Source organism: Eschrichtius robustus, chromosome 10, assembly GCF_028021215.1.
Source record: "Eschrichtius robustus isolate mEscRob2 chromosome 10, mEscRob2.pri, whole genome shotgun sequence".
NCBI classification, from domain to species: Eukaryota; Metazoa; Chordata; class Mammalia; order Artiodactyla; family Eschrichtiidae; genus Eschrichtius; species Eschrichtius robustus.
Genome location: NC_090833.1, coordinates 27,514,928 through 27,534,220, shown reverse-complemented (window position 1 = coordinate 27,534,220; position 19,293 = coordinate 27,514,928). Strand labels below are relative to the sequence as shown.

Genomic DNA, 19,293 nt, shown 5'->3' with positions numbered 1-19,293 from the left:
CAGTTAATGATTTTAGTGCTTTTCTAAGTATGGGAAGATGCAAGGGTCCAGGTTCATAAACTGTTTCTCCTGAAATATTTCTAAGTATCTAAGGGCCTGTTTTGCCTGTTTTCCCGGAGCACAGAGTGCCTCATCCCGATCTTCACCCTGAATTCCTTTCAGATGTGTTGTAGGTCAGCAACTGCAGTGGCTAATGACTTGATTCTTGTAGAACTGGATGGTGGGCACCATTCTTTATTTTACACCTCCCTGCAGTCAAAAATCTGCATGTAGCAGAGTCAGCCCTCCGTATCTGCAGTTCCACAACAAAAGATTCAGTCAACAACAGATTGTGTAATACTATTTATTATTGAAAAAAATCTGCATATAAGTGGACCTGCGTAGTTCAAACCCGTGTTGTTCAAGGGTCAAATGTATGTGGAATTTGAGCTTTATCTGTAGGTGGTAGAGAACCACTGAAATATTTTGATTATGGTGTAATTTGATTCATTTATCAGCAACTTGGTATATCTGTCAATGTATAGGTAAGATTATGAGTAGGCAGAAAGTGGAACCTGGGACATCAGTTACAATTAAGACATTTTTACAATTAGAGTTTAAATTAGAATGACAGTGAAGAAAGAAGAGGGAGTTGGTGCCAGAGGGATTTTAGAGGCAAACTCAACAAGCCTTGGCCTGTCTTTTTTAAAGTATCCCATTATTCATTTTAAAGTGGTAACTCCATTCCTAATGAAGAGATGGTGTTAGCAAATAGGAATGTTTTGACAGGCTAATATTCTTCCTTTGCAATAACTGCCTTGGCATTTATAGAAAATAAGTTATGAAGTAAAGTTAATTGGATATCATCTTGATAATAAAAATGTAGTTGTGATTGATGATATATTCTGGAGGTTTATTTCATTTAAGAATTAACTGTAAGTTAGAGATATGTCCAAAGAAAGAACAAGATATTAATTTGGACTTTATGTTTCTGTAGTGGTTTATATAGGCCTTTCTTTCCACCTGTTAATTCTGGCACAGAAAAGGCTGGGTTATATAGCACACTCCAAATGCTACTTTACATTTCACTAGGAATCAGTGTACAATGCGCTGATGCACTATTTACTACAACTACAAGAAACTGAGCTGAAATACTGAAAATGAAGAATATTCTTTTTGTTATCTTGTGAGCTGTCCTTATCAGAATACATATTTGACTGTTTTATTTTAGCAAGGTTTAGCTGACAGCAAAACTAATGCCATCATCAATATTGTTTTATGTTGCTAGTTTTTACAGTTTTAGGAGATAGAACATGATCATGATTTATTCCGTTATCTTTGCTTTATGCATTATCTGTAAATCAAGTAGATTACTCACGTCACTGGTGATATTCCTCTTAAGTAGTTTGTTGACTTTATATAATATCATGTAGTGTTTGCTTTATATAGGCTTCCACACTGGAAGCTCGTTTGGATTGTTTTAAAACCCTAAGACTTCTGATTTAAAGATGACAAAGTAAAGACATTTGTGCCTTCTTCTATCTGAAATTACCCTGAAACAGCAAGGAGAATGAGAGACAGAGATGTACAGTTGACCCTTGAACAACATGAGTTTGAACTGCTATATGTAGATTTTTTTAAATTGTGAATACTGCAGTACTATATGACCCCTGGGTGGTTGAATCCACAGATGCAAAACCGCATATATGAAGGAACCGCAGATACAGAGGAACCACGTATGTATATGGAGGGCCAACTATACGTTATATGCAGATTTTTAACTGTGCAGAGGGTTGGTGCCCCAACCCCTGCATTGTTCAAAGGTCAACTGTAATTACATCTTTGATGGGACTAGAGTCCTGTACCCCAAATTGAAATATTTGAGAAATATTTGTCAAATGTAAGCAGAAAGAGATTAAAAAAAGAGCATTCTGGCAGAAAGAGATCTCAGGTAGAACTGACAGAGCAATGAGAAATAGATCTTCTGTTTACAGTGGTGTCAGGAGGCATAGAAAAGCAGTGGGAGAAGCTTCCTTGGAATGTTTGGCAACATGAACTAGCAGGAAGGGAAGAGCAAATGAGAAAGCACACAGGTACACAATCTTTGCACACAGATACACAGTCTTTGCAGGAAGCACTCTCTTGGTGAGGCAAGAAATAATGGCTAAACAACTTTCTCTTGCTTGTTCTCACATACATTCTCTCTGTCTCTCTCACGCACACACATGCGCAGAGCACCCTGTATCATAAAGAGCTTTCTTGTGTACTAAAGAGACTACCTTCTAGTCCAGAACACAGCCTTGCTTCTTCCTTCCACAACCCTCTTGCAAATAGCTGGCCTGAGTGGAGTTCATGTCATTCAAAGATTAATAATAATAAAAAGGAAATGAGCACAGCATCTACACAAAAATGTTACAAGAAGAAAAGCGAAAAGAAACGGAAAAACAAGTGACAAAGAACCCATGAGAAAACTGTATTGGCCTAACAAATTTAAGGAGACAATCACTTCTTTAAAGTAATAAAGAAAGTTCATTGGCTAGGAAGAAATAGTAAGACAACAGTAAATGGTGAGTAATAATTTGGCAGAACTCAAGAAAGAAAAGAAAGAAAAATAAAATCAGAAATAAAAGGCCAGGACTTCCCTTGTGGCACAGTGGGTTAAGAATCCGCCTGCCAATGCAGGGGACACAGGTTCAAGCCCTGGTCTGGGAAGATCCCACATGCTGTGGAGCAACTAAGCCCGTGCACCACAACTACTGAGCCTGCGCTCTAGAGCCCACGAGCCACAACTACTGAGCCTGTGTGCCACAGCTACTGAAGCCCGCATGCCTAGAGCCCGTGCTCCGCAACAAGAGAAGCCACCACAATGAGAAGCCCATGCACCGCAATGAAGAGTAGCCCCAGCTCGCTGCAACTAGAGAAAGCCCACGCTCAGCAACGAAGACCCAACACAGCCAAAAATAAAAATAAATAAAGAGTCAATGGGAACATCGAGGAGTGGTCCCTTATAAAAAAAAATAATAATAAAACGCCACATAAGAGGCAAAAAGGAGAATTAACACTGTTGAAAACTCAGTAAGGGACATGACGACAGGCTTTTGAAAGTTGAGCAAAGTGAAATGGGAGTGAAAGGAGATGAAACACATGATTAATTGTAGTTCTAGAAATAGAGAACAACGTTAGAACAGAAAAGTATTCAAACATATAACTTAAGAAAACTTGCCGCAGAGAAAGAAATCTTGATTCTACAGATTGAAGGTGCACATAATGAAGAAAAACTAATATACAGTCATTAACATCATTACATAACCTAGTTTTTAAAAAATTGGATTGCAAAGATAAGGAATGTGTTCTTTGCTCATCCCATTAAAAAGATCAGCTTATCTATAGGGGAGTGCCAGGGGAAGGATCAGATATTGTCAAGGGAGTATTTAGCATTGCAGGACAGTGGTACAAATTCTATAAGTCATCAGAGGAAAGAAAGTGTGATCTCAAAGCCAAACTATTAGTTGACACCCGTTTTTTTGTTGTTTTTTCATAAATTTATTTATTTATTTATTTTTGGCTGCATTGGGTCTTCATTACTGTGCGTGGGCTTTCTCTAGTTGCGACCAGAGGGGGCTACTCTTCGTTGCGGTGCGCGGGCTTCTCATTACAGTGGCTTCTTTTGTTGCGGAGCACAGGCTCTAGGCGCACGGGCTCAGTAGTTGCGGCTCACGGGCTCTAGAGCGCAGGCTCAGTAGTTGTGGCACATGGGCTTAGTTGCTCTGTGGCATGTGGGATCTTCCCAGACCAGGGCTCGAACCTGTGTCCCCTGCACTGGCAGGTGGATTCTTAACCACTGCGCCACCAGGGAAACCCGACACCCGTTTTTGAACAATGCAAGAACTCAAGGTAAATAGTGCCCACAAGTCCTAAGGAGAAGATGAATACCAGCCATCCAGTAGCTGAACAGAGATGATACAGCAAAAGGATTGGCAGGGAATATAGTAGGAATAAGACTGAAAAAGCTGTGAGATTTGTATTGCAGAATGCGATAGAACGATAGCAAAGTAAACTAATAAAAGTCAGGATTGAAAGAGGAGAGATGCAGAAGGTAGATTTTCTCTTATTTTTTAGCTGGAGAACTAAAGACATACAAAGTTTAGACATCAAGTAATAGCGGTGTTAGTATATTTAAAGGAATAAAGATAAACATTTGAAGAACTGAATTTAATATGTTTGACCAAAATCAAACAGTGGAGAGGAGGTAAGAAGAAGTAGAACTATATTAAATTTCTTGTTCTAAAGAAATAGTCAGATGGGACCAAAGATGAAAGAACAAAAATTTTTATCATGGCTTTTTTTTACACTTGCAGAAAACTGAAAATGTATATGGGATATTTATAAAAACTGACCACATCGTACATAACAAAAGACAAAGAGCTATTACACAGATGATGTTCCTTGACCAAAAACTTAATTTTTTTCTATGGAAGTGGTTCTTAGTATGTTCAGCAGCATCAGCATTGCCTGGGGACTCATTAGAAATGCAAATTCAGAGGGCTCACCCCAGTTCTATTGAATCAGAAACCCTGGGGGAGAAGCCCCGCAGTCTCTTTGGGTCAGTTTTTATAGATATCCCATTAATATTTTTTGTTATTTGCAACTGTAAAGAATGCTATGATAAACTTTTTTGTTCTTTCAAGTGTGGTCTCATATTTGATTATTTCTTTAGGATAGGAAATTACCAAATCAAAGAAGGTTCTCTTGAACTTTAGATAACTTTTTCTTGGTTAATAAAGGTAAAAATTAAATACAGGTTTTTGTCTCTTTAGAAATATCTTTTTGTTCACAGAAAACAAGATTATCTTCTTACCCAAAAAGATGAAACCAACTGGGTTACTTTCAAAAGACAACCAAGTGAGCACCGCAGACTAATGAGTAGGATCAATAAGAACGTGATTTTGGCGCTTTTAACTTTGACGAGTTCTGCATTTCTGCTGTTTCAGTTGTACTACTACAAGCACTATTTATCAGCAAAGGTAATTTTTTTCTTCCTTCCTCATTATTAGACTTCATTTTAGCTGTATATTTTCCTAACATACTTCCCTTTTGCAGTACATAAAATTAATCACAGTTTTTAAAATCCTTGCAGAAATAGTTCTTTGAGATTCTCATCCTCATGAGTGTGGCAAGCAATTCAAAATTACAGTTAAATGTTATTGTAATAACATGCTAAAAGTCAGAGGTGCCACGTTTCAGTGATGTTGAAATTTTCTGATAGGGTTATGTGAAAATTGTTATTTTTCCAAACAGATCATCACTCATTGGAAAGAATTCAATGATAAATAATTTTGATAAAATATTAGAATTAGTTTATTTTAGTACAGAGTATATTTTAATATAGTGTCTAACAGGGAAGTGTAGCATTATAACTTACCTTTATTATAAATCTATAGGTATAAAGATGTAGAGACAATAATTTGGAATCTGGTAGCTTCTGAAGATCATACAGAAGTCCAGATAAGAAATTCCAAAGTTGAGAAGGTATTGCTGAATTGTGAAAAGTTGCCAAACAGTCCCACTGGGGTTAATTATAATAATAGCTACCATTATTGAGAATTGTGCTAGATACTGTCTGTGCTTAATTTAACCCTAAAAACATTTTGGGGGGGGAATATGTTTTTTGTTTGTATCGTCATTTGATAGTTAGAACTATTCTTCAGAACCAGTTACTTCCCTTTCCCTCCCAAAGGGTATGATACTTCCCTGCCCTAGTTAAGCTTGACCATGAGACTTACTTTGGCTTGTGGAATGTTATAGACATTTGCAGAGATTTCAAATGGGCTCATATGATGTGACTTGCCCTTTGTGCTCCCCTGACCTGCCAGGAGAAGAGTGTGCCCTGGGTAGATGCTGACCTCCAGCCTGAGCCCTGAATTAGATGTACGGAGCAGACCAAACATAGCTGCCCAGCTGACTCATACATCTATGAGGGAGAAAACAAATGCTTAAGACTTTAAGATTGAGAGAGGTTTATTATGCAGCATTATTACATGAGGTTTCTAGACCTCATTTTACAAATATGAAAACCAAAACTCTGACAGAGATGTTAGATAACCTACCCCACTTACCCAGTTTCTAACATGCAGGCCTGACAGGTGTACCTAACTCCATTCTTTCCAGGCTATATTATTTTTAAAATAATTGACAAGTACTAAGGCTACCAGCTGTCTTGGCTGTTGATCCAATGAATGTCTTTGTGTTTCATCTTCAACCCTTTGCTGATTATTTTCTTAGGATAAAGTCCTAGAGTGGAGTTTCTGGGTCTAAGATGTACATTCTAGATTTTGTTACATATTGCAAAGTCACCTTTCCTAAGGATAAGTAGTGTGCCTGATTTCCTATACCCTTTCCAAATATGGGAATAATAACAACAATAACAATAATTATGGCATCTGTGTCATGCTTTTGAGATGCTTTTGGCTAATAGTAGCTTAAACAAATAGAGGGTTATTTGTCTCTTATACCTTTCAGTCCAGAGCTTCCAAAATTCTCTTGACATTTCCCTGGTGCTACAGTCCAGGCTGGAGGAGGAAATAGTGCATTCTAGGAGGCTTCTTCTTTTGTGACATGGCCAGCAGATTCCCAGCTGTAAGAAAATCTGGGAAAGCAAGATTTTACTATTAGTGTTAATGCTGTTGTTAGTTAGGTTTTCCAGACTTTATATTAGAGATCGCAAAGGAGAAGGGGTTTGGGAGTGGGTGTTAGGTCAACTTACCTATCGTGTCTGCCATAGCAGTTCACGTTTTTTTGGTGTGCTTATAGGCTAGGCACTATGCTAAGCACTTTACATATATTTAATTCTTATAATGACAAATTGAGTAGATCCTGTTGTCCTCATTTTCCCAGCGGAAAAAACTGAGGTTTAGAGGAACTTAACTAAATTTGTCCAGTGTCACACAATTATTAAGTGAGGGAGATAGAATTTAAACCTGAGGAGTCTACCCCAAGAGCCCTTGTTCTTTATATTTCTGGTATTTTTGATGTTCAAAAGCCGAAAGATATTAAACTCCATTAGAGGCCATTTCTTTCTAATGAGGTTAAACATCTTTCCATATGCTTTTTGGTTCTTTTTATTTCTTTATTATAATTTCTTTTTATTCCGATCTGCATATTTTTCTGATGTTGTTGACTTTTTCTGTAGCTGTTCTTTATAGTTTTAAGGATATTAAGCATTTACCATATATATTTCAAATATTTTCCCCAGTTTATTAATTTGCCTTTTACCTTTATATTCACAATGTACCCCCTTAATACACTAGTGTTCTATTTAATTTCTAAGTAGACAGGTATCAAGATCTTTCTCCCTTAGGGCATCTGGTTTTTATGTCATAAGTAGCCCAAGATTGTGGAAATATTCACCTGTATTTTCATCAGATACTATTTTATGTTTAAATTTTTATACAAAATATAATTTATTTTAGTATGAAGTATGAGTTAGATATTTAATTTACAGTTTTACCCAAATGATTAATCAGCTGTCCCAATGTCACTTATTGAATGACTTCATTAATTTAAAAATCCCATCTTAATTATATGTTAAATTCATGTAAATAACTCCTGTCTTGACCTTCTTCCTTGGGAAGCAATGTGGCATAGTTGTTAAGAGCATGATCTCCAGCCTAGGATTAAACCTCATCTGTCCTGCTTATTAGCTGTGGGATCTTGGGTAAATTACTTGACTTCTGTTACTTGACCTCTACTTCCTCATCTACGGAATTGGGACAGTAACAGTACCACCTATGATACTTGTGAAACTTATATGAATTAATATACATAAAGCATTTGGAACAGTACAAGTCACATAGAAAGAGATCAGTACATATTAGCTATTATTTTTATTATTATTATCTTCAGTTTTATAATGAAAAATAGTATTTGTTGTATTGAGTCCATGGCATACAAACTGCTTTAGTAATAAGTGCCATATTCTTTAAACAAAATAGAATATTTTGAACAAAATAAAGCGTTAAATTAAATAAAGTTCAGTTAACCTTTATATACTATTAAATTTGTGAAATTTGCATTATCTGTACTAGAGTTCTTGTTTTTTATGTTTAATTTTAATGATAGGTGGAAATTACAACATCTAAGTTCTAAATACCAAAGGTTATTTTTATTTTATTGAAGAATATGGAAATTATATTAAACTATTCCTAGGCAAGTAATTTTGCATTCTTTAAGATGGAATTTTAAAACTTACTCATTAATTCAGAAACTTTTATTTAAAAGTCATGTGTTGGGCATTTTGCTAAGGTGATAAACAGTGATTGGGAAGTGGTCTCTTTCCTCTCTATATTTATAATTTAATTGGGGACAGATGCTAATGGGACAATAAATGTTTCCTATATATTATTAATGTGAAGGTAAGATACTCTGTAAGGAATACAAGTAGTTTCTCTATACTAACAGGAAAAAAAAAAGCTTTATTTAAAAATAGGGTTAGACTAACTGCTGAAGCTACCAACTTTTAAAAATTTTTTAGTTTTGTTGTGGAAAAACTTTTAACTTTTGGCTTTTTATTAAACTTCAAGATTTTACTTACATACAATGTTTTTGAACTCAAACTTTAGGGAAGTACAGATGCATCCTCAGTAATCTAATACAGATTGTCCTGACATAGGAGGAGAACCCAGAATTTTGTGAACTTTGTTTATTGATCGTATCTGAATTGTATTCCTCATTTGCTCAGTGAACAGAATTTTGGGGGGATAATCGTAGATAAATAAATAAAGTTCACACGAAAATGATTTTTAGTTCAATCAAATTTGTTTGATTTGGCAAAAGAGTACATAATAGTAGCCTTGATCAATACTAACTAATAGGTCAGAATCATCAACATAAAAACCTTGATTCTAGGTCATCCTTGAACTTTGAGGTGATTTAGAGAGCCCCTTGAGATTATGTATTAGAACTAGGGCAGGGATGAAAAATGGGTTTTATCTTTGATCCCCAACCCATATCTAGTGTAGTAAATGTTTAGGACTACAGAGTTTTTCAGGCTCTTCAATAGAGAGAAATACAATATCTATCATTGGTTAGGGAAGAAGAGCTATTTGCTTTCTTGGAGTTAAGGAGGACTACTTCTGTCTATCTATTTCTTGGGCCTCACCATGGAATTCCTTTTGACCCTAGCTGGTTATGCAAGTTTAGTCTTTCAGTGGTCTCCTAAATGAGGTCTGAATAATCCAGTTATCTGATAGCATTGAAGATAGGAACTAACAGATTATATCTGTTGGGTCTGGTAAAATTCCGTTGATGGATAGAGTTCACTCTTCAGATTCCATAACAACCATCCAAGTCTTTGAAATACAAACTCTTCCAGTCCTTCAAAGGAAAGGACTTGTCTCTAGCACCCTCTAGGGAATGTCAGTTGTTCATTGTTTTTTACTGAGTCTAACAGGATAGTGTGATTATGATTCTGTGTTGCTCATTCAGTCTGTATTTCTTGACTATGTGTTACATAAAGGGCACTTGGTAGGAATACAGAGATAAATAGAACACAGGTCCTAATCTCAAGGAACTCAAAATTTGATAGAAGTGGTAACAGCAGTAATTCTCGAGTTTTGGGCCTAGATAGTCCTGAGTTTGAACCCTCATTCAGTTGTTTGGCTGAGCCTGCACTCTAGAGCCCATGAGCCACAACTACTGAGCCCATGTGCCACAACTACTGAACCCAGCACGCCTAGAGCCCGTGCTGCACAAGAGAAGCCACCACAGTGAGAAGCCCACGCACTGCAACGAAAGAGTAGCCCCTGCTTGCTGCAACTAGTGAAAGCCTGCGCACAGCAACGAAGACCCAACACGGCCAAAAATTTTTTAAAAAATAAAATAAAAATAAAAAATAAAATAAATAAAAGAATACATTTCAAAAAAAAGATTGCTAAGTTCAGTTCCTAAAGCTTGTGTCTTCACTCATAGGGCTATTCCAACATGTAAATACAAGTATGTTCAAACAAAATACTATAACATTGATAAGAAGATATGAAATGAGATAGCTTTAAGGAGTTCTGCATCCCAATTGGAAGTCATAAAATATTGATGCCTCAGTGGAAAGAAGGCAAAGCCAATGAACCATGTTTGTGTAAAGCACTGAGTGAACAAAACCTTAATGATGTCCTTGACTTACAACCGTAAACTGCACCGCTGCCTGTAGTAATCAGTTATTCTTATTACCTAGAAGGCCACTTACAGTGTTCTGTGCTGTGATATCGTTCTTTGCATTATATTTAGTAACCTGTGTGTGTTTGGTTAGAAGGCAGGGGAAGGAGTTGAAAGGGGAATTTGGATTTCAAATTTGGCAGTAGTCATTCACAGTGAACAATTTCATAATCCATTATTAGAAATGGAAATTAATCTTATAACCATTTAGATCATGTGTAACAGGTTTTTGAAGTATTTTCAGTTCATCAGTTACTGAAGCATGATTTTTCTTAGATCTTCTTTGACTTCTGGCTAGTTCCGTTTTTTTCTGAAGGCTAATGTCTAGGTCATTGCTGAGAAAGAATATCATGCTTGATAGTCTGATCTGGTATGGTAAACTTTGATAAATGCTACTGTTCCCCCTTCCCATCCTTCCCCCAACCCTGCCACTCCTGCCATTATCCAGGAGAGATGTGAAAGAATTTCTTTCATTAGAATGAAAGGATATTTAAATTTTTTTTTCGTTTATTCCCAGACTTTAGGCTGTATAAGTTTCTGGCCAAGCAGCTTTGATTATTAAGAAACACAGCTTTCCCACCAGTTATTGAAGACGTAACAAAATTTCTTTAAAGTATTACCATTAGGTCCAATAGGCATGGTTAATTATCATGCTGAATTAAGAATTATTTTTTGGTGTCTGTAAGAAACTGATTGTTGGCTACTATCTTTAAAAAATGACAGGATCATTTAAATCTTTACTTCTGTTTCCTGAATGCTTTTTCTTTGATGGCATATCTTAATTTGATTCGTTTATCAGTGGAGTTCAGTAGCCACCAGACTGTTTCTACCAGTCCTATTTGGGATCTGATTCTATCTCTCCATTCATTTATTCATTTCACTTAAGTTTTCAACACAAATATCTCATAGGTAGTGTTTCAGAATATCTTTAGACATTTTTAAGCTCTTGACTTTTACCCTATGGCTTTTCTTTTAGAACATTCAGTCATTCATTTGTCAAGTATTTGTTGAGGGTTTACTATGTGCTAAGCACAGTACTAGGCTATGAGACAAAATGATGAATCAAGTGCAGTCCTTGCTGCCTAGGAACCCACAAATTGGGGGAGTTTGGGGTTGAAGGGGAAAGGGGAAAAGAAATATATAGAGACATATAAACAAATGGCATCAATATGATATGTTACTCCTTCAAATCACACATCATAAAACACTGTTCTGCCTACTTTACTACTTATAGCTTAAGAACTCTTCTTTATCTCTACCCTTTGTAATGCTCTTCTGGCAAAAATAACAGCCGTCAGAGTTATTTTTCTTAAATACAGATCTGATCAAGTTATTCTCTGCATAAAATACCTATGGAATAAGATCCCAACTTCTTACCATGGTGTGGTGGATAGTCTCTGTTTGCCTCTCCAGGTCCTCTCCTCGCCATACTCTGTGCCTTGGGAGGCTGACCTCTGTGGACTACATTAGCTGAGCTCCCTTGCTCTTTATTTTCTGTTTGGGTTCAGCCAATGGGAAGCATCAGCTGGAGACTGGAGACCAGAAGGAAAGAGGCCAGGTTATTTATTCTCTTGGTTCTCCATTTGTAGGGTCATTGGTTGATAGTGACTGCATTCCTCCTATACAGCAAAGTTGTAGCCACTGCATACCATTAACTGTTCCTTCCGAGGTGGATTAACCATTAAGATAATGAAATTTAAACTGCAGCTCCCCTCACTTCCAAGGCTCTTGGAGGAGCCTTAGGAATATGTTACAAAACTCTGTATTTTTGTAAAGTTTGCAATAGGTATTTATTTGCATTTTTTTTTCTGAAAAAGGACCACCAAAATTGTATAATCTTCAAGCTCTATAAAACTGGATCCTCTTATGTCCCTATCCTTGACTCTTTGAGCTTAGATAAGTGCAAAGTTTTCAGGGAATGAGGAACTGCTGAATAACCTGTTTGGGAAGGTTATGATTAAATATTTCATGGATAAAATAATATTTTGGGTTGGTCTTATAGGATGAGTAGGAGTTCTCCACGTAAAGAAGGATGGGAGGGCCATTACAAATAGAGGAAACAGCCTATGTAAAGGGAATGAGCTATGTGTATGTTTAGAAGAGGAGTACACTAAGTAGAGACCAAAGGAAGCACAAAGGTCCTGAGGCAGGAACTTGCCTGGCAGTTTTGAAAACAGCAGAGAGATCACTGTGGCTGTAGAGGAGTGAGAGAGGAGAATAGTAGGTAAGGTCAGAGAGTTCTATATTTTTTATGGCCTTGTAAGCCATTATAAAGGCTTTGGCTTTTATTCTGAATGAGATTGGGAACTCTAGGAAGGTTTTGAGATGAAATGTGACACGATCTGACATTTTTTAATAAAAAGAAGTAGTGCGGATGCTCTGTTGAGAACAGATTGTAGGGGCAAGGGCTGAAACAGACCAGTTAGAAGGTTTTCTAGTAATTTACATGAGATGGTGATGGCTTGGACACAGGAGCTAGTGGTGGAGTTTGTGAGAAATGGAAAGCAGAGTTATCAGGATTTGTTGATGGGCTAGATGTGGGGTATGAAAGGCAGACAAGAATCAGGGATAACGCTAGGTTTTTTTGTGTGTGTGTGGCTGCATTGGGTCTTTGTTACTGTGCGCGGGCTTTCTCTAGTTGTGGTGAGCAGGGGCTACTCTTCTTTGCGGTGCGCAGGCTTCTCATTGTTGTGGCTTCTCTTGTTGCAGAGCACGGGCTCTAGGCATGCGGGCTTCAGTAGTTGTGGCACACGGGCTCAGTAGTTGTGGCTCGTGGGCTCTAGAGCGCAGGCTCAGTAGTTGTGGCGCACGGGCTTAGTTGCTCCGCGGCCTGTGGGATTTTCCCGGGCCAGGGATCAAACCCGTGTCCTCTGCATTGGCAGGTGGATTCTTAACCACTGCGCCACCAGGGAAGCCCCAACGCTAGTATTTTTGACCTAGGTAATTGGAAGGGAGAAGTTGCTGTTTAACGAGATGGGAAAGACTAGAGGAAGCAAGTTTGAGGAATGGTGAAGATCAGGAGTTTTTTTGTACATACTAAGTTTGAGATGCCTATCTGACATCCAAATGAAGAAGGTGAATAGACATTTGAATATATAAGTCTGGAGTACAAAGGACTGATGTGGTTGGGAATATAAACTGGGGGTTGTAAGCATATAGATTGTATTTAAAGCTATGAGTGGATGAGTTACCAAGGAAGTAAACATAGAGTAAAAAGAGAAGGAGAAAAATCTCATGGTCTGAGCTTTGGGACCCTCCAACATGTCAGGGAGCTGAGAAGAAGTAGCAAATGGGACCAAGGAGTAGCTGGAGAGAAATAGCAGGAAACCAGAAGTATGGGGATCCTGAGAGCCAAGTGAATGAAGTGTTTAGGTGAGGCAGAGGTGATAAATAATTCTTGATAGATCAAATAAGACAAGAACTCATAGTTGACCATTGGATTTAGCAATATGGAGGTTACTGGTGAACTTGATGAATACTTGGCAGAGTGAACTTAAGCTCAAGTGAGTACATGACAGGAGAGAAATTGGAGGGAGTGAGAACAGACTACCCATTAAGAGTTTTGCTGTAAAGGGGGACAGAAAATTGTTAGTTGGGAAAAGAGAAGTCAAGACGGGTTTTTTGTTTTAATTATTTAAGATAGGAGAAATAATATCATATTTGTATACTGATGGGAGTGATCCAACAGAGAAAACAAATTAAACAACTCAGAAATTTAGTCTTATCTACTAATGTAGGGCTATGGTGAGCAACAAGTGGCTATATTATAGAATTTGCAATCTTTTTTCAAGGATGAGGATCGCAAAGCTGCCTCTGATGTTGTTTTGTAAATATCCTTGGTATATTTTCTTTTTAAAAAATTAATTTATTATTCAAATATAGTTGATTTACAGTATTATATTTGTTTCAGGTGTACAACACAGTGATTCAATATTTTTGTAGATTATACTCCATTTAAATTTGTTATAAAATATTGGCAATATTTTCCTGTGCTGTACAATATATCTTCATAACTCATTTATTTTTTACATAGTAGTTTGTGCTTCTTAATCCTCTACCCGTATCTTGCCCCTCCCCATTCCCTCTCCCCACTGCTAACCACTAGTTTGTTCTTTATGAGTCTGTTTATGTTTTGTCATATTCATTCATTATTTTTTAGATTCCACATATAAATGATATCATATAGTATTTGACTTTCTCTGTCTGACTTATTTCACTAAGCATAATACCCTCTAGGTTCATCCATATTGCAAATGGCAGGATTTCCTTTTTATGGCTGAGTAGTATTCCAGTGTGTGTGTGTGTGTGTGTGTGTGTGTGTGTGTGTGTGTGTGTGTGTGTATGTGCCACATCATCTTTTTCCATTTATCTGTTGATGGGCACCTAGGTTGCTTCCAGATCTTGGTTACTGTAAGTAATGCTGCTATGAACATTGGGATGTATGTATCTTTTCGAATAAGTGTTTTCATTTTCTTTGGACATATAACCAGGACTGCACTTGCTGAATCCTAGAGAAATATTCCTTGGTGTTAAAATGTTATTGTTTAAGTTGCAGAGCTTGTGAGGAGAGACCAGTTCTGGTTCTACCTTAATCACTCAGTGTATCTTTCTTCCTTCCTTCCCTCCAATTAGCAAACTGTTATTAAGCACTTTACTAGTTGTCAAGCACTATGCTAGATACTGGTGATACAAAGGTGGATTGGATTTGGTCCCTGCCCTTGAGTTTACAGTTTACTGGGGAAATGAGTCTCCTGTTTAGGAACTTGGAACACACTTCATTTTCAGGGTGAGGATATTCTTACTGCTTTTCAAAATCCTTCCATCTAACAGATAAAGAGCACATTCAAGGCATAAGAAACTTCTTTGAGCTTGAAACATTCTTCCTTTTGTCTGTAGACCATCAGACATTCTTTCTCCTGTGACTTTCAAAGTGTTTTGTTGATTAACAGATGAAAAACTGATAATGCTTTTTTCCTTCTGATTCTCTAGACCTGAATGTTTTAAAAAATATTCTTTAAAAAATAACTCAACATTTGCAAGTATGATGTATGTTATGAAAAGTGTGGGCATTGGAGCTCTCTGTGGAACAGAAATAATAATGCCTACTTTGCAGGATAGTTATGCGAGATAGATGAGAATACATAATTCATATGTGGAAGTACACTTAGGAGCTGCTCAATAATTATTATTATACTTTCTTATCACTTTGCCAAGGTCTGCAAACACTAACTCAGTGTGTGGAGGTAAGCTGAAGTTAGGGATATGGAGCTAAATGGATAAACACTAAAGAGATAGCAAGGAGTTTACTATTCATTGATGGAAATTAATTGGTTCAGAGATGTTGACCATATTTATTTAATTAAGTGATGGCACTTAATTAAATTATAGCAATCTGTCAGTGTTTTTCATCTTGGGTAGTTGTATTATGTAATTGTAGAATTCTTAGCTCATGACTGTATGAAAATAGGTATTTAGATAATGCTTTTTAATGATTATGAACCAGTTATATAGGTTGAATCTCATACCTACCCTAAATGTAACGTTGCATGCTGGGCTTTGAATTTACTACAATTTTTTTTTTTTTTTTTAATCTTCCTAGAATGGAGCTGGTTTATCAAAATCCAAAGGAAGCCGAATTGGATTTGATGGCACACAGTGGGTATGTATGATAATCAAGAAATTCCTCAATTGCCGTGTTCATTTAGTTCATTCATTTATATACTTAATAAGTATTTGTTGAATGATGACAATGATAATAGCTAGCTTTGTGAAAACAGGTAGTAGGTGATAGAAAGGAAGAGGCAGACCCTGTGCCAAGTGCTTTACATGCAGTATCTCATTTAGTCCTTATGCAAACTTTAAGAAGTCAGTACATATGTTTATCCTCAATTCACTTAGAAAGATTAAGGTGGTTGGCTAATAAGTCCAGATTCTAACCGCTTGCCTCCAGAATCCTCATTCACTGAGCTGTGGTGCTTCCCCAAGTGAATAAGTATGTGAATCAGAATCGAACCAAGAATGAAGGTAAATTTACCTAGTAAATAGGAGTTTAGGAGTAAAAATCTATTCAACATGTTTTCTATTTTTTTGGCTGTGCCGCAGGGCTTGTGGGATCTTAGTTCCCCAACCAGGTATCGAACCCAAGCCCCCCGGCAGTGGAAGCACAGAGTCCTAACCACTGGGCCACCAGGGAATCCCATGCTTTCTTTCTAAGATAAGGGAAACTAGCAATATGTACAATAAATCCCTGTTTCACAGCCTGTACATTTATAAAATTTATAAAATATATTTTCTTACTTTTTTCTAATCAAATTTAGAATGAAAAACCATGCTAAAAATTTACATTTATCCTGCTAGCATACATATTGGATAAGACTAGTTATTTCTTGTGGACTCACTTCAATCTTTGGCTTCTCTTTAACCAGAGACATGAGAGGCTTTAGATTAGAAGTGAGTTTTCAAATCACCAAGCAGCTATAAAGTAGTGATAATTTTAGATCATTGCTGATACCAATTGGATTTGAACTATTGTTTAAAAAGTAAAGTCTGGGATATCCTATATCAGGCTCCTCAACTATCAGGTCTAGAAGTATCAATGTAAACTTTTAATTTATTAAAAGTAGCACTTTTGCTTTGTGAACTTAGGGTAGTCTGAGGGGAAAGGGAAGCCCTATCTTTTTAATTCAGGGAATGACCCTTGAGGTGGGAGAAAATAACAGATTTTTTTTAAAGGGTTGACTTCCAAGATAAATGAGCAAAAAATTACGGAGCAGCTTACTACATTCAGTGAGTTCTCTTTGTTAATTACATTGCAGGGTTCTGAAGATCACTCCATATAATATTTGCAAAGTCATAGGGAAGGGAGAAGTAGTACTAAAATACTTTTGTTCTAATATTTTAGAAGGAACAAAAAAGTGAAGTGTGATCAGTAGATGTGATACTGAACCCTGATAAAATCCTAGAATGAGTTATTAAACAGGTAAGTTGAGGGGCTTAGAAGAGAAAATATGATGATTATTAGGAACTAGCCTTTCACTAAGAACATGTCCTGCCAAGCCCTTGTAGAAGAATGGACTGTTATAGTCTCATTGTATCCTTTTTTCAACAAGACGTTTTTCTTTCTTGTAAACAAAATGAATTACTGAAGGTCAGATGATAATAGTCATGTTGATTAAGAATTAATTGGATTTAGAGTCAGTTGGACATCTATGTCCAGGGAACCTTGATGATTGCATTGATAACAACCTGGAAGGCATATTTAGAAGGTGAGTTGTAGAATCTCTCCTTGACCCTGCCCTAATCTATATTTATATTAATAATCATAATGAAGCTGTGTGTTCATCAAGCTGAAAGAGATTCATTCAACAAACATTTATTAAGCACCTTATATGTACTAGTATCTGTCATCTCATCATCTTTCTTCCAAAACCCTTTCTTCCTCTTTTATTCCACAGAAAGTAATAGCCATGAAAGAAAAAAATTTTGATAAATTAGACTCTCAAAATTTAAAACTTCTGCTCATCAAAAACCACCATTAAGAAAACGAATAGCTAATGCCACAGATTATAAAATATTTGCAAAACATATATGTGATGAAAGATTGATATCAAGGATAAATGAAGAACTACAATTCAGTAATAGACTTTTTTGTTCATAATCTTTATCAAATTCAGCAAGTGTTGTATTCCTGATTTGCTAAGAGGTTTTAATCATAAATAGATATTGAATTTTGTCAAATACTTTTTTGTGTTGAAATTATCATAGAGTTTTTCCCCTTTATTCTGTTGATATGGTGAATTTTATTGATTGATTTTCAAATGCTGCCTTTCATTCCTGGCATAAACCCTACTTGGTCATGATATTTCCTTTTTTTTTGGTCCTTTTTTTAAAAACTACAGGAATTGATTTTTTAGTGTCTTGTTAAGTATTATTGCATCTGTGTTCATGAGGGATGGTGGTGTATGATTTTCTTTTTTTGTAATGTCTTTGTCAGGTTTTGCTATTAGGATTGCACTGGCCTCATAAAATGAGTTAGGAAGGATTTCCTCCTGCTCAGTTTTCTGAAAGAGTTTTTGTACACTGGTATTATTTCTTCTTAAAGCTTTGATAGAATTCACCAGTGAACCATCTGAGTCTAGAGTTTTTTCTTGTTGTTGTTTTGATGGCAGGTTTTTTTTTTTTAATACATAACAAATTCAGTTTAGTTAATAGTTATAGGGCAAGTCAGATTTCCTGTTTCATCGTGTGGTAGTTTTCTTAATCATGTTTTAAAAGAAATTTGTCCATTTCATCTGTTATTGAATTTTGGGGCATAATTGTTTATTCTAACTTTTTACTTAGTTGGCTTTCCCACTAAGAGATAATAAACTCCTCTAGAATAGAGATTATTATATTCTCGGTATTTGCATAATACTCTACAGTAAAAACAAAGGATAAGAGACTGATTCCTGCGTTTATCTCATTTTAAAAATTTTTATAATTCTTGATACTCTATTTATTTATCTTGTATATGTTTTTATAAGTTTCCTCAGATTTTGTAAATAAGAATTTATCCTTAATTCCCTGAAACATCTTTTTTTGATGGCATACGTCCCTTTGAAATCATTATTGCTTTCACTAAAGTAGGCTTTTAAGCAATAATGTATTACAGTTATTCTATTTATCTTGACTACTCTTAGGTATTATTTACTCCTAAGTGTGATTGTTGTTTCAATTCTAATTTTGAAATTTATTTTTTCAGTAGGGTGTTCTGCTTACTGCTCAACAGAATTATGTTTTTAAGTATTACAGTATTATTAGAAAATCAAACTGTAGATAGGAATGGTCAGGCAGGCGATGTATTTTAGTTTGTCTTTTGACTGGCAAGATTATTTAGCAGTATTTCAAATATGAAGGAAAGTGGCACATACAACTGATTTTTGGTTTCAGAAAGGTTGACATGACTGATTTTTAAAAACTGAAAAGGCTGGTATTTCCTGTCCCACTTTTGCTTGAAAAGATTTAGCTACTACCAAGGGAATAATTTGTAAGCCCAAAGTTCTCATTTCAGATACTACTTCGTCTATGAAGATTTTGTTATCCTTTTGATGTACAGTTAATTAGTGGCTA

At 36.2% G+C, this 19,293-nt stretch overlaps 1 protein-coding gene across 6 annotated transcripts in view; it reads left to right on the top strand.

Moving 5' to 3' along the window:
• FKTN (fukutin) overlaps positions 1-19,293 on the top strand; it is an 85,820-nt gene that overhangs the window by 8,026 nt on the left and 58,501 nt on the right. For 5 of the 6 annotated variants that reach the window (XM_068552027.1, XM_068552024.1, XM_068552025.1 and 2 more), the window contains exons 2-3: positions 4,817-5,003; positions 15,785-15,844. In XM_068552027.1, coding sequence (XP_068408128.1) covers positions 4,899-5,003; positions 15,785-15,844 — 165 coding nt within the window. In that variant the 5' untranslated portion in view covers positions 4,817-4,898. Of the gene's footprint in view, positions 1-4,796; positions 5,004-15,784; positions 15,845-19,293 lie in introns of those variants that run through there. The other variant, XM_068552022.1, reaches the window with a different exon arrangement.